The sequence below is a fragment of the Herpailurus yagouaroundi genome, unplaced genomic scaffold, assembly GCF_014898765.1.
Source record: "Herpailurus yagouaroundi ecotype Mexico unplaced genomic scaffold, PumYag 185, whole genome shotgun sequence".
Classification (NCBI taxonomy): domain Eukaryota; kingdom Metazoa; phylum Chordata; class Mammalia; order Carnivora; family Felidae; genus Herpailurus; species Herpailurus yagouaroundi.
Window position 1 is genome coordinate 2,289,507 of NW_024412416.1, and position 14,942 is coordinate 2,304,448.

Genomic DNA, 14,942 nt, shown 5'->3' on the forward strand with positions numbered 1-14,942 from the left:
ATCTGTGTATACGTGCAGATATAGACCGTACACATATGCACACACACTTCCACACCACGCACACGCACACGCACGCTCACACAGCTGCTGAGCGCTGCGACACATGGTCCCTTCCTTTCAGCAAGCCAAAAAGGGGCTCCTGACCCTCACCGTGAGAACGCGCCTGACGGCACCCCACTCGCCGAGCAGCCACCTGTCGCCCCCGCTGTGCCGCTCCCTGAGCTCCAGCACCTGTGCCACCAAGGACAGCGGGCCCTTTGGCTTGGGGAGCCCCGCCGCCCCCCCCAGCACGGCCAAGCCCAACTACAGAGTCATGGTGGAGGTCTCTCTGCAGAAAGGTGGGATTGTGCCCCTGCCCTCCTGCCTGGGTCTCCCGCCACCGGGGGGCCCCCCCCCCAAGACTTTCCGAGACAGGACAGGGTGTCTGTCGCCTACAAGCAGATTCTGCAGCCACCGTCGAGCAGCGAGGCCCGCGGCTCTGTTTGCAGAAGCCCAGGACGCACCGTCCACGCTCAGCCTGGGGTTGTGGGGCGAGGGGCAGAGCATACCCCAACAAGGCGACACCACACATGGGAACCGGGGCCAGGGCTGCGGGCACAACGAAATACGCCGTGAGGTCTGGGGCGGGGACCCCTCCTTGAGCACCGTCGTTCTTAACCGTGGCAGGGGAGCCGAGGTCCTTCGCGCTCGGTCCCGAGCCCCCCGCCCTCCCTCCTGCTCTGCCTTCCAGAGGCTGGCGTCGGTCTGGGCATCGGCCTGTGCAGTGTGCCCTATTTCCAGTGCATCTCCGGCATTTTCGTTCACACGCTCTCTCCGGGGTCTGTGGCACACTTGGATGGACGGCTCTGGTATGTCCTCATTTCTGTGTTTGAAAGCAACAATAACAACAACAGCCCTGATTTCCATTGGGGGAAGGAATTCCTTAGAAGGCAGCAGGGTAATTTGGAGACGAGATATTTAGAATGACCCAAGCGTGGCTCAGAGCCTCGTTCTTCCAGCTGTGGTCCCCGGACCAGTGGCAGCGAGATCCCTCGGGAGTTTGCTAGCAATGCAGCGTCTCGGGCCCCTCTCCAGACCTGCCACGGCGGAACCCGCCTTTTCACAAGACCCTCAGGGATCTGTGTGCACGTTGCAGTTCAAGAGGCATTGTCGCGGCTCCTGGGGGGCTCGGCCGGTGAAGCGTGCGACGCTTGATTTCAGCTCAGGTCACGGTGAGATCGAGCCCCACGTGGGGCTCTGGGCTGACGGCACGGAGCCCGCTTGGGATCCTCTCTCCCTCTTTCTCTGGCTCTCCTCCTTGCCCTGTCCTTAAAGAAAAAAGAAAAAAGAAAAGAACAGGCATTATCTCAGGGAATGCCGGTCCAGAAAGGGAAACAGGAAGTGAACACACCTTGATTCAGATCTAAGTAGCACAGGATTTACGGTGACGTAAATAGGAGCCCCGAGGAGGTTTGCCTGTGCACCCTGTGTGGAGAAAGACGCTCACTTACGAAGCAAATCAGTAGTGTTAACTCCGTTTCTTGATGGTGTAAACCAGATCCTTGCGGACGCTCCAGACCTACGTCCCTGCAGATAACTTCTAAGAGATGCCCGATTCTGAATCTCCTTTCCAGTAAGCGAGTTGGCTTTCGGTGCCATTGACCCCGGTTTCACCTGTCACGATATTTCCGGTTCACGCATCTTCGCGTGTCCCTTCTCTCACTGGGTTCGAGGCTTGCTCTCTGCGGAGAGTTTGGTCATAGTTTTGAAGGTTTTCCCACCACTGCAGTCCGTGTAAGGGCAAGGCCTGCTCGGGATGCCGTCTCGACGGTGCTTTAGATTCGAGGCAGATTTGCTGTTGTCACATGCAGGACGGCGACAGCCGTTTGCTGAGCTGCCATGTTGTCACCTGGGACATGACTGCACAGTCACCACAACGGCCTTCGCCCTAATCCCTTCAGACAGAGAGTCCTCCCCCCTAGACCTGCAGCTGGGTAGGGATTGTTCTGGAAGCTTCTGCGGTGGTCTTCAGTTACATCAAAGAAAATGTGCACTTTCTTTTTTTTTTAAATTTTTTAAAATGTTTATTTATTTTTGAGAGAGAGACAGAGCACAAGCAGGGGAGGGGCAGAGAGAGAGGGAGACTCAGAATCCAAAGCAGGCTCCAGGCTCTGAGCTGTCGGCACAGAGCCCGACGCGGGGCTCGAACCCACGAACCGTGACGTCGTGACCGGAGCCGAAGTCGGATGCTCAACCGACTGAGCCACCCAGGTGCCCCCAAAATGCGTGCTTTCTTAGCAAAGGGGAAGGGGGACCGGCTGAGCGGAACTGTGACGGGAGACGGCAGACCACAGCGGGAGGGACGGCGAACTCAGCCCTGGAGACCTGCGTTCCGATCCCCGCTGGGCTGATAACCCGCCAGACCAGTGGTCAGCAAACTGGGGCCCATCACCTGTTGGTTTTTTTAAAGAAAGTTTTATCGGAACACAGCCACGCTCATTTGTTGACACGTCGTCTACATCTGCTGTTTCCACACCACAACATCAGAGTTTAGTCATTGCAACAGGGTGTGAACTGCAAAGCCTAAAACATTTACTACATGGCTATTTCTAGAAGAAGCCTTTTTTTTTTTTTTTTTTTTAAACTCTAAGCTAGGTCTTATTGAGAATATTTCACCTTCTGTGCCTCGGTTTCCCCAGCTCCGAGACAAGGGGGTTGGATTGCCCAAATCCTCCAAGTACGGATACATCCCTATGTTTTCTACCTCCCTTGTGTTTTTTCTTTTTTTCTGGATAGGTAACAGGACACACCTAAATTTTCCATAACTCGATCCCCATCTTCCAATGACAATGAACTCCATGCTTTCTCTCCTTCCTTCTTTTTGCAAGGGCTTCCGCTGCTCCCAGCCCAGTTATATCTTCTTTACCTGTTAGCGCAAAGCATCCGTCTTTCCTCCTAACCATTCTACAGATGGGAACAGTGAGGCCCGAGGAGAGGATGTGATTGCTTATATCACAGTTCATTGGTTAATCGCTTAAATCGGGTTAACCTACACCCCCCATCTCGGTTAGACAGACTTTAATGGGGAAGATGAAGAGGAAGGTTCAGATCAACTTTTGTTCACGTTGACCCACGAGATGGGTATGAAACGTCCCCCACGCTGTGGTCGCACAGCGAGGAGTGAACGTGCACTGCCTTGGTCCGTCCTGCTCTGAATGTCAGTCGGGTGGCTAAGGAGCTCTATTTATTGGTGTAAGTTTTAGGTCCCGTCAGAGAGCGAAGTCCCTGAGTGGGGCGTCAGGGAAGGGAGCGTCCGAACGCCACGAGGGTTAGCTCGCTGACGGCTTCCCGCGTATGCTCTCCCAGGTGTGGGGACGAGATCGTGGAAATCAATGACTCCCCTGTGCACTGCCTGACGCTCAATGAAGTCTACGCGATCCTGAGTCACTGCAGTCCTGGGCCCGTCCCCATCATCGTCAGCCGGCATCCAGACCCACAGGTAACACCCCACCGGGACGTCTTCTTCCTCCCGGGCTCACTCTTTCCGTACTTGGGACAAGAAATGGATGAACGTGGGTGATGCCCTCTGGGTTTGGACCCGAATTCCCAAGAACCTGTTCCAAGTGTAATAACGAGTGAATGCAGCGGGGGTCCACTGGCCGACTCCTAGACGCCAGAGGCAACTGGCATTAGCTTAGGGAAGCTCTTACAGCTGGTTACAAGCTCTCGGACAGGAAAATACAGACCCAGGATCCCTGCACGTGGAGGCCAGGGGCCAATTCATCCGTGCATGGAGTAGGGACCCGCTCACTATGCGGCTGTCGGGAGCTGCGCACCCCAGCATACAGGGATGAACAAGTTCATGGTACACGGTCATGGTACACGGTCTCTGGGGCTCAGGGTCTGGCTGGAGACGATGACCTACAAATAATTACAATACAGGAAGACAGGGAGAAGAGGGAGACAGGAAGGAAGGTTGCATGAAGGTAGGTAGGTAATTCATAAAGCAAGAATTACCAGAAGTTAGTTGTCTCCAGGCAGAGGATTTGAGGAAGGTCGTTCCGTGGAGCGACAGAGTCAGGAAGGGACCTGCCGTGGAAGGAAGGAGCGTGGGGCTGGGGTGCGGGCGCAGGTGGAGAGGCTAAGGGTACGGGTCGGCATGGCATGGGAGTCACACGGGATGCTTCGGAGCGTGCGTGGCATTCTGCGGGGGGTGAGGAGCGAGGGGAGGGTGTGTGGCTGTTCGTGTAATAATGTTCAGATTTTATTTTATTAATTTTTAAATTTCTTAATGTTTATTTTTGAGAGAGAGAGAGAGAGAGAGAGAGAGAGACAGAGCGTGAGTGGGGGAGGGGCAGAGAGCTAGGGAGACACAGAATCGGAAGCAGGCAAGATTTTATTGTTTTAACTGTTGATTGTGCCCTGGAGGACGGGGTGGGGGGTGGGTATATCCTGGAGTTTGGAAGAGAAAGGAACCAGATGGTGAGGGCCTGAACTTCACAGTAGATGTGGGCAGAGGGATGGAGGCAGTTGGGGAAGAATTGGTCGTACTGTTGGCTGATTAGCCTGGGGCACAGGGGTCTAGGATGACTGGGGTGTTTGGGGATCGGAAGACCGAGCGATGGCGACAGCACCCCCCAGTGGCGAGAAGGGAAGGAGGAGGGGGTTGGGAGGGAGGAAGCGGTCTCACGTGGGCGTAAGCAGATTGAGGTACCCATGGGGTGTCCAGTAGGCGGTGAGATTCAGGGCTGATAATGGCTGAGAAGCGGAGCCCAGGTTGGAGGGAGCCTTGGGAGCGGACACCGTGGGCATTGCTGGGGTTCCTTTGGGGACGCGGTGATAGTCACTATGGAATCCTTGAGTGTATCAGGCATATTTGCTGAAAGACGTGACAAGCGCAATAGCGTTTAGTTGTCGAAGAACCCTCTGAAGTCAGTATGATGCTCCCTGCTAGTTCACAGAGGAGGGCACCGAGGCTCAGAAAGGAAAAAGGAACTCGCCCCGTGGTGGAGCTTCTACAGGAAGATGCTAGGCTTCAAAGCCTGCGCTTGTAGCTAACAGACTCCCAACTCCCCGTGGAAACAGGACAGAGGTAGATTGACAAGCAGATCTACACACAGCTGGTGTAGTGGGGCTCGAGCCCAGCTCTGTTCCGTGGTGGCACTAGACGAAGGAGAAGCACCCGAGAGAGAAGCAAGCTTCGTACTCAGGTGAACAAGGACTTCGTCTACAGCTCTGGGTGACAGAAGGAAAGGAGGCGGGCTCAGCGACTCTTGCCGCTCTGGGGTCCCGTGTGGAGAGGGCAGTGGAGTTGGAGTCAGGGTGTGGGGCCAAGGCCGGAGCCCTGGCCTTGAGGAGCTTGGTGCCGGCTGGAGGGGCAGGGCGGGGCGCACACAGACAGGCCACGGAGGCTGAGGGAGTCAGGGTGCCGGCGACCCAGAAAACGGAGCCGGGTCTGGAAGCCTGGAAGGCGTTGCAGGTGGGGACGACCAGTGCGCACACAGAGGGACGCCGGGCTCCTGTCTCACTCGCAGTGACCTCTTGGACATTCATCTGATCTCCCAGCACCCCTGGTGTCTCAGCTCTGAAACTGGGGAGCGGTCTTTGCCCTTGCAGAACTGCCGGCGATATTAACTCTCCTGTACTGAGAGTTTGCCGCTTGCCGGGCGACGTGCCCAGTGCTGTCGGTGATTCACGTATTGTTATTACCTGGTCCTTGTGGTAAAATACATCTAACGTGAAACTGACCATCTTCCCCATTCGCAAGCGTATAGTTCAATGGCATGAGGGGGGTGGACACCAGCACCACCGGCCGCCTTCAGATCGCTTTTCCTCTTGTAGAGCTGGGATTCTGTATCCATTAAACAGCTCACCATTCGCCCTCTCTCGAGCCCCTGGAAACCAGCATTCTACCTTCTGTCTCTACAGTGTTGACGCCTCTATGTACTTCCTGTAAGTGGGATCGTACAGGACTTGTCTTTCTGTGACCGAGTTATTTCACTCAGCAAAATGTCTTCAAGGTCCTTCCACGTTGTAGCGCACGTCGGCATATCCTTAAGGCTGAATGGCACTCGGTTGTACGTACGTGCCATATTTTGTTTATCCACTCGTGTGTCAATGGCCACTTGGGTTGCTTCACCTTTGGCTATTGTGAATAATGCTGTTATGGACAGGGGTGTACACGTATCTACTCGAGTCCCCGCTCTCCATTGTCCTTGGGCATGTATCTAGAAGTGAAATTGCTGGGCCAAGTGATAATTATATTTGTAATTTTTTGAGGCACCGCCACACCGTTTCCACAGCAGCTGCACCATTTTACATTCCCGCCAGCAGCACACAAGGCTTCCAATTTCTCACATCCTTATCAACACATATTGTTTCCTGGTTTTTTTGATAGCACCTATGGGTGTGAGGGAGTATCTCAGTGTGGTTTTGATTTGCACTTCCCCAGTGATTAGTGATGTTGAGTACCTTTTCAGGTGCTCGCCGGCCATCTGTATACATTCTTTTGAGAAAAGACTATTCAAGTTCTTTTCCCATTTTTTAGTTGGGCTGTTTGGTTTTGGTTGTTGGTTTGTAGGGGTTCTTTATATATACTGTGGCTCCAAAAGTCATACTCTTAACTGTTAGTGACCTGTTAAAGCAAAATGGTGATGGTGATGGTGATGATGATGATGATGATGGTAGTGGTGATGATGATCATGATGGTGGTGATGATGAAGATGGTGATGATGATGGTGATGATGGTGGAGATGATGATGGTGGTGATGAAGATGATGATGATGATGGTGGTGGTGATGATGGTGGTGATGATGATGATGATGGGTGATGATGGTGGTGATGATGATGGTGATGAAGATGATGATGATGATGGTGATGATGATGATGGTGATGAAGATGATGGTGATGATGGTGGTGATGATGATGGTGGTGGTGATGGTGATGATGATGATGATGGTGATGAAGATGATGATGGTGATGATGATGGTGATGAAGATGATGGTGATGATGATGGTGGTGGTGATGATGATGGTGATGATGGTGGTGATGATGATGATGATGGTGATGATGGTGGTGATGATGGTGATGATGGTGATGGTGATGATGAAGATGATGTTGGTGATGATGGTGGTGATGATGATGATGGTGGTGATGAAGATGATATTGGTGATGATGGTGAAGATGATGATGATGGTGGTGATGATGGTGGTGGTGATGGTGATGATGGCGATGATGGTGATGAAGATAGTGATGATGATGTCATGGCAGCACTGCCGAGAGTGGAATGCTCCAAGAGGTAAACTGTCAAGTGGTAACTTTGCCTGGAGGTTTTCAGCAAGCCGTGGAGAGAAGGTTGGAGAGTCGAGAGTGGCCACCTCAGGAACCCCTTTATTGACAGACTTTGAACTTTACTGACAATATACTAGAGAACCACTGATGCCCTGGAATCAATAGGGTGTTTCTAGAAGTGGACGCTGTCAGCTATTTGCAGAGTGGGTTGGAAGGACAGATCCTGGCATCCAGGGGCCACGCTTGGGAGCTGCTATAGGACTCAGAGCCTGATGCAGACGTTGCTGCTGTTTACTTGAGGAGGTGACCGGTATTTTCTAGGTGTCTGAAATGCAACTCAAAGAAGCCGTGGCCCAGGCTGTGGAGAACGTCAAGTTTGGAAAGGAGAGGCATCAGTGGAGCCTGGAAGGTAAGAGAAACAGTGAACTTTGACTTGAACATCTTTGCCTTCTTAGACAGCTCAGGGTTGAGCCATTGACTTGCCTTCTACCTCAGCAATGTGACTGTCACATCACCGACGAGCCCGCAACGTGGACAAAGGCTGAAAGCTAGCAGCCTACCGGCTGAGCTCGGCTCACGTGTTTGCTCTGTTGGGGAGGCACACGATGTTCGAAGCATCTGAATTTGTATGTTTCTTCACTGGGCCGGCACTCCTCTGGGCTCTGTTGTTCCCACCATCCCCTGTCATCTTATATCAGGTTGTCATTGGCAGTTGCCCCTATACACAGTTGAGTTTTCAATCACAAGTTCATAATAATAGACTCTTTAGAAAAAATATCTAATAATATAACATCTAACCTTTCTTCAGGCCTTGTCATGTCAGACACTGGAACTAATTCATGCATTATTTTACTGGATCTTTACATATAGTTTTTATGCACGTTTCTAAGGAAAAAGCGGGCCGCTGAGAGGCTCTCTTACCCAAAATCACATTGTGTGGTGCCCAGACAATCTGGACGGCAACCAGGTCGACTGACTTCAGTCCCTGGGTGCTAGCGGCCTCTGTGCTCAGCTGAGGGGCATCGGCCAAGCCATCGTGGAGTGTGTGATAGAACAACATGCAAATATTGACAAGGAGGCCACACAGGCTGAAAGCGTTCAGAGAAAAGGTTCTACCCTCTCCACCCACTCAACATTTATGCTCGGGAAAATGTCACTGAGAAACTCACACATATTTGGACGGTGGTTTCTCTCCAGCGGATCAGACGGCAGGTGGATCTTGACTTTCTTTCTTTTTGGGGCCGAGTTCCTTCTAATGAGGCTGCATTATTTTATGACCAGGAAAAAGCAAAAAGAAATCTTGTTCTCCATCGAGGGCTCAAACCGTGAGCTTGGCTGACTGTGGTTTTCTCCTAAGGTCTAGGATTCTCTTCCACGGGGCTCTCCTCGCTCTCCTGGCCTTCCGGAATGAGCTGGAATCTGAGCAAGAGGCTGGGTCTCAGTCTGCTCCCACTCCTTTGAGCTCTTGATTGTAGAAAAGAAACACACGGGGGGGCGGTTTGCCGCTACAGAAAAGGGCCTCTCAGGATTGTGTGGACGGACACGGTGCTGAGAATGGGTGTGTGTGCGGGGATGACCCAGGAAGAAAGGCTGGATGGGAGGGAAGAGAAAGGGTACTATGGCTAAGAAAGTGCGGTCCTGAAGCTGTCGATTCGTCCTCAGCTGGAGGAAACGGTAGCTTCTTGCTACAAGGCTCAACGCACACTGGCCGGTGTCCTCTCTCTCTTCGATGCTGAGCCCCCCAAACAAGCTCGGTGACCCTATAACTATTCTCCCCATTTTACAGGTGGAAAGATGGACTTTTGCTGGTTGGGTTTCCCAGGAGGCCAGCTTGGCATGCAGGGTGCTATCTCGGAGGGGTCCAAGGGGTCGGAGCCCGTGGAGGGGAGGAGAGAAAAGGGCTGGGCAGAGGGAGGAGGTGAGCTGAGATGCCAGCTTCAGCCCTGGAACTGTGGAGCCAAAAGACACGTTAGAATTGTCTGGTTTGGTGGCAGGTGCTCCCGCCCACCCCCCCCTTTACAGCCCATCTCCGTCGGTCATCGGACGCGAGGTCGCCTTGGGGAGACAGCTCCTGCAGGCAGTCCCTAGAGGGGCGGACAGTGGCAGGCATCTGCCACCAGCCCTTCCACAGGTGGGACAGCAAGCCCTTCTTTGACGGGCAAGTTGGGGACACGTCTCCGTGCCCATCACACGGAGACTCAGGTTGAGTGATTTTCCCAAGCTGGAGTCATACAGCTTTTCTGGGACAAACCCGAGACGGCCGGGCTCCAAATCCCCAGTGACCTCAGGTGGGAAGCAGACAGCCCGGGGTGCAGCGTGCAGCCGGGGGCGGTCGGGAGCGCGGCCAAGGGTGCGTTTGCCTCCCGAGCCCAGCTGTGGGGGTTCCTCGTGCTTCCCCTGCAGGTGCCCCGAGGCTGGAGGGCAGCTGGCATGGGCGGCCGACCTTGGAGAAGGAGAGAGAGAGGAGCTCGGCAGCCCCTAACCGCAGGGCTCAGAAGGTCATGATCCGTTCCAGCAGCGACAGCAGCTACGTGTCCGGGTCCCCCGGGGGAAGCCCCGTCAGCGGCAGCGAGCAGCAGCCTTCCGACCCGGAAGTCCACATGCCCAGCCCGAGCCTGTCCCCAGTGCAGGAGCCGGGGACGCTTCCCGTGGCTCCGTCCCGGCCGCCCCGGGAGAGCCCGCCCCGCCCTGGGTTCCCGCGCAGCCACCCACCGCTGAGACTGAAGAAATCCTTCGAGATTTTGGTGAGAAAACCCACGACCTCCAAGCCCAAGCCTCCGCCCAGAAAATACTTTAAAAGTGACAGCGACCCTCAGAAGAGTCTGGAAGAGAGAGAGAACTCCCCATGCCCTTCTGGGCCCACTTTGCCGGCGTGTGGCCAGGTGAGACAGGGGCCGGACGGGTCGAATGTTCTCTCGAGCGCCAGAGCTGGGAGGGGCGGTTGGTTTTTCGGTTGTTGTTGGTTGTTTCAATTTCGCTTTTTTGCACGGTGGTTCCCGAGCGAGCACCAAGCAGCAGTGGTGGCCCCGGGGAGGGAAGGTTTCTCCTGCTCCGGCAGAGACAAGGGGCTCAGCTCAAGCCTAGGGCTGCCTGTGCAAGGACTCGAGGCTTGCCAGGCCCAGAACTGAAGCCCCGTTCCTGCTGCTGGCCTCCGGGCTCCCTTCCAAAATATACTGGAATTTACGATGGAGTGCAACAGCACCCCCAGAAGGCCGTTTCGTGCCGGGCGGGCAGGGGGTGTTTCGCACACACTTCTTCAGGCGTGGTGCTTTTGCTGGGAGATTGGCCTACCGTGAGGCTCAAAGTCACCAAGAGCTAGGTGGCGTCTGTCATTAGCGAATCGACCCATGGGACAGCGAGAAACTGTTTCGGGCTTCTTTCCCAATCAGCTCTGCCCACCCACTTCCTCGTAGTTGCGGCTTGGGGGGGATCCCAAGCTCTCGGAGCCTCCGTTTCCTTAGCTGTTCGCTGGGGCTGTATAGCGGCTCCCGGCGAGGGCTGTGGTGCCCATTAAACGGAGCCACCTAGCAAACCTCAGGTGCACGAGCGTCATCGCTGTGATTGTTCCTCCATCACATCTATTCAGGGCCTCAGTTTCCTTCCTCTGCCCCTCGCCGCCCCGTAGGGGAAGGCGGACCGACGGCCGGGAGCACCATCGAGCACCGGGAGACCAATCCTCTCCCATCTAATGAGCTCAAACCATCACTGAAATCCCCGCCCCGTCTCCCCTGTAAGCCCACGCTTTTCTCCTCCCTTGAACACTGCGGGTGCCTCGCCCCAGTTCAGCCCTACCCCACCCGGAGGGGAGGGTCCCAACCACGAAAAGAGTGGACCGAGCGCAAGCTCCCACCGCCCGTGGGTCGACCCCCAGCTACGCTGCCTGTCACATCCCCGCCTTGGCCGGGCAGGTGGGCGTGGGGCCCCGGGACACTCCTCCGCCCGTCTGTGACTGGGGCTGATGACAGACTCTGGGAAGGGAAGGCCCCCCCCCCCCCCCGGAGCGGTGGGGTGGGCAGGTGGGGGAGGAAGGTTCTGAGAGGGAGGGTGACAGGGACGGAAGGAGGAAGCACGGTCCCGCGGAGAGCTGCAGGATGTGGCTGCCCTAGCCACACCTGGTGGGCTTGTCCAGGTGGGTCTGGTCCCCCCCCCGCCCCGCCCCCCGTAGGCAAATGTCGCATTTCCCCGTGGGTCCAGAAGGGCGGATGAGGGACAGACAGGCTGAGGAGCCAGGCTCTTTGCTTTGTTCCTGGAGAAAAGGGGGGGGGGGGCGGCTTTGCCAGGACAGGGGCAGGGCGCAGAGAAATGGCAAAACCAGGACGCAAAGCTGGATGTCACTCTTCAAGTTCCCTCGACGGTTTCTGGGGGCTTCTCACTGGATGTGTCCCTCCGTGGCCCCAGTGGACAATATCCGTCTGTCCTTTTCTCCCCCCCCCCCCCGCCCCCCTGCAGTCCTTCCTCCCCAGGACGACCCCCAAACCTCACCCGTCCTGTAACTCACGGTGACCTAACTTCCACAACCAAAATGACCTCGGGGAGACCAATCCTCTCCCATCTAATGAGCTCAGACCATCACTGAAATCCCCGCCCCCGTCTCCCCTGTAAGCCCACGCTTTTCTCCTCCCTTCCCCTCTCTCTCCCTCGCCTGCCGAGCACCGTGCTAGGGAAGACCCCTTGGAGGAAAACGTGAGTAAAACTGAACTGAATTCAGGGGCCATTTAAGAAAAAATAAATAGGGGCGCCTGGGTGGCGCAGTCGGTTAAGCGTCCGACTTCAGCCAGGGCACGATCTCGCGAGATCTCGCGTGATCTCGCGTGAGTTCGAGCCCCGCGTCGGGCTCTGGGCTGATGGCTCGGAGCCTGGAGCCTGTTTCCGATTCTGTGTCTCCCTCTCTCTCTGCCCCTCCCCCGTTCATGCTCTGTCTCTCTCTGTCTCAAAAATAAATAAACCTTAAAAAAAAATAAAAAAAAATAAAAAATAAATAAAAAAGCACCTCCCTCACAGAAGGGACAATGGAAACAACAGACGAGGTCCGTGTCTGCTCTGAGTACTGGGCTCGGTACCTGAGTGTCAGCCTGTAACACTGTCAGCAGCTCGTGGACGGGGACAGGTGTCACCTTGAGGAGCCCCCAGAGGAGCGAAGCCAAGTTCTAGCCACCCGCCTAGTACGTAAAGCTTTGAACGCCGTGGCCAAGCCTCGCTCCTTCAAAGGTCTAGTTCAAGGAGCGCGCTGACCCCGGGGTTGGTTGGTCTCTCCCCGAGCTCCGTTCTCCGGCCGGGACCCTGGGCGGGGGCGATGCTTTGCGAACACACTTCTCACTCTGGTGGCCCTCACGTTCTCGAAGACCTTTCATTGCCAACGTAGGTGTTAATCTCGGGCCCCAGACGTTTGCCGTTTCTGTTTTAGTCCCAAGCGATGCGTTCATTTCCCCTTCCGTCCTTCGTCCCGGGAGGAAGCCTGTGGCCTTGGCCAACAGCCAGCTGGCCATCCGCCTGACTGGGACCGAAGGGACACAGAGGCGGCCACGGCATCACCCTGGTGACCCCTCTCTTGTCCTTCTTCTTGTCGCGGCTGGCATCTTGCTCTCCGGGCGGGTGTCCAGCTCTCTGGAGCGCTCTTGTTCTGCTTCCCTGCCTGGAAAACTCTCACTCTTTGTTCGAGAACCAGACAGAAAGCAGTTCTCTGGGAAGCCCCCTTCAACTCTCTGCTTCCTCCGGGCCCGAGGAGCATCTCGTCGGTGCCGCGCGGACGGGCAAACTCTGGGGCCCCGTCCGCCTCGTCCCGAGGCTGTTTCGTGAGGGAGCCCGGGACCGCGTGGGGCTCAGTGGGGACAACACGTCTGCCTGGGCGGACGCGGGGCCAGGGCAGGTGCTGCAGGGGCAGGCGATGGCTCGGGTCCCCAGGCTCCGCCGTCCTCCCAACGTGCCTACGAAACATCGCTGCGCTAACGGTGCAGAAGGCGATTGACTCCCATTTTGTCCTAAGACTGGCGGCCCCCCGCGCCCTCCCCTCCCGGGGCCGTGGCCCAGCTGGCTGCAGGCGCAAATGCGGCGGGGCCGGGTTCCTTCCACACCCCTGCTTCTTGTCCCTGTCCCGGGGGCCGGGGGACTTCACGGTCCGTAAGGAGGGGTGTGGCCTGGAGGTGGGCCTCCGACGCCACGGGCGGCCCAGGGCGCCGGGGAGCCTGTGGTGGGAGCACCTCGGGGGGCTCTCCAGCCCGGGTGCACCTTGCATTCTGACGGCTGGAGGCCACCGTCTCCACGTGGCCTCACTTCCTGTTTACGCTACAGGAAGCCAGCGGGCTGCCGCCAGCGCCTCGGCCGCCAGGGCAGGAAGACACGGCGGGGAGAGCCCCCCGTGCCCTCGCCTGCTGCCCGGGGCCCGCGGCGGGCCCGTCCTCGGAGGCCGAGCCGGGGAGGAGAGGAGCCAGCCCAGGTAGGCTTTCGTTTCGGTCTTCTGGAAGGAAGGACCTCTCGGGTAAAGGTCCGGGGAATGAGGTAAGATTGTGGGTTTGGCCTGAGGTTGGAGGTTCTGACCCCAGGGACAGGAGGTTCTGACCCCGGGGATGTAGGGTTCTGACCCTGGGAAGGGGGTTCTGACCCCAGAAACGTAGGGTTCTGACCCTAAGCATGGACACAGCAGCTGCACTCAGGCTGACGAGCAGGCAGGAGCCCTGGGGCGCCCGGGCGGCAGGACAGGGGGTCACTGCCGGGCTGGGGAGCTCGTGGTCAGGCTGACGATGCAGTGGGCAGTCAGCTGGGGGACAGAGGGTGACCGGCTGTCGCACACAGCATCCAGCCCATCCTGGCTGAGGGCAGCTTGGCTCGTGCTGGTGGGCGCCGTGCCCGTGGGGGTGGCCGTGCTCGCGGGGCGGCCCTGCCATTGCTGAGACGTGGGCTTCGTGTGTGGTGGCAGCCTGTGGCCTGCTAGAACGGGCACAGGACCTGGGGTCAGGAAGACCCCGTGGGACACCCGGCTCTGCCCCTCTGGACAGCCCTCTTTGCCTTTCTGAGCTGCCACCACCCATCAGCAAGACGTGAATTGCACGCTGGCTTCGTGCGGCTCAGTGCCAGGTGCTGGACGGAGGGAGGGGCGGGGGCACAGAGAGGGGGGGCTGACCGGCTCCTGCCACCAAGGAGCCCCCGGTAGTGGCAGAGAAACAAATCTGTAGGCTACAAGCCACACAGATGGCTTCCCTGTCTGAGAAGTGCTACGTGAAAAGTACACGAATGGGCTCCTGGAGGGTCGGGGGGCGTTATGGGTGGAAACGTCTGGCCCGTCTCGCCCGGAGCAGGTGCCCCACGGCTGCCGGCTCCTCCCGCACTCCGCCTTCCCTTAGTCACCCTGATAGAGGAACACGGTAGGGAACGCCTCGGTGCTCTGCCTGCAAGAGAGCCTCACCCCGGCGTGCAAAGGGCTTGCGGGCGGACACTCTGACCACGGAGCCTCTGACAGCCCTTTGCAGCAGAGCGACTTTCAAATGCAGAACCAGAACCGGGTGGGGAGGGCCGGACCCCCTCGGCAGAGCCCTGGAGTCGGCAGTAACCATGCACGTCTTCCCGACTGTGCGGGGCGCCTCTGGTATCTTTGGGGCTCAACTAATGCTCCCACGGTCTGTTTTCGTTGAAGCCGGGCACTGGGACGAGGGGAGAGCAAAGGTCAGTCCTCCTCACCC

The 14,942-nt window shown here is 56.9% G+C and overlaps 1 protein-coding gene across 10 annotated transcripts in view; it reads left to right on the top strand.

Moving 5' to 3' along the window:
- Positions 1–14,942, top strand: part of IL16 (interleukin 16) — a 94,537-nt gene that overhangs the window by 68,327 nt on the left and 11,268 nt on the right. For 8 of the 10 annotated variants that reach the window (XM_040493482.1, XM_040493488.1, XM_040493487.1 and 5 more), the window contains 6 exons: positions 122–338; positions 731–848; positions 3,346–3,478; positions 7,591–7,678; positions 9,673–10,151; positions 13,558–13,702. In XM_040493482.1, the coding sequence (XP_040349416.1) occupies positions 122–338; positions 731–848; positions 3,346–3,478; positions 7,591–7,678; positions 9,673–10,151; positions 13,558–13,702 (1,180 nt within the window). Of the gene's footprint in view, positions 1–121; positions 339–730; positions 849–3,345; positions 3,479–7,590; positions 7,679–9,672; positions 10,152–13,557; positions 13,765–14,942 lie in introns of those variants that run through there. The other 2 variants (XM_040493486.1, XM_040493491.1) reach the window with 2 other exon arrangements.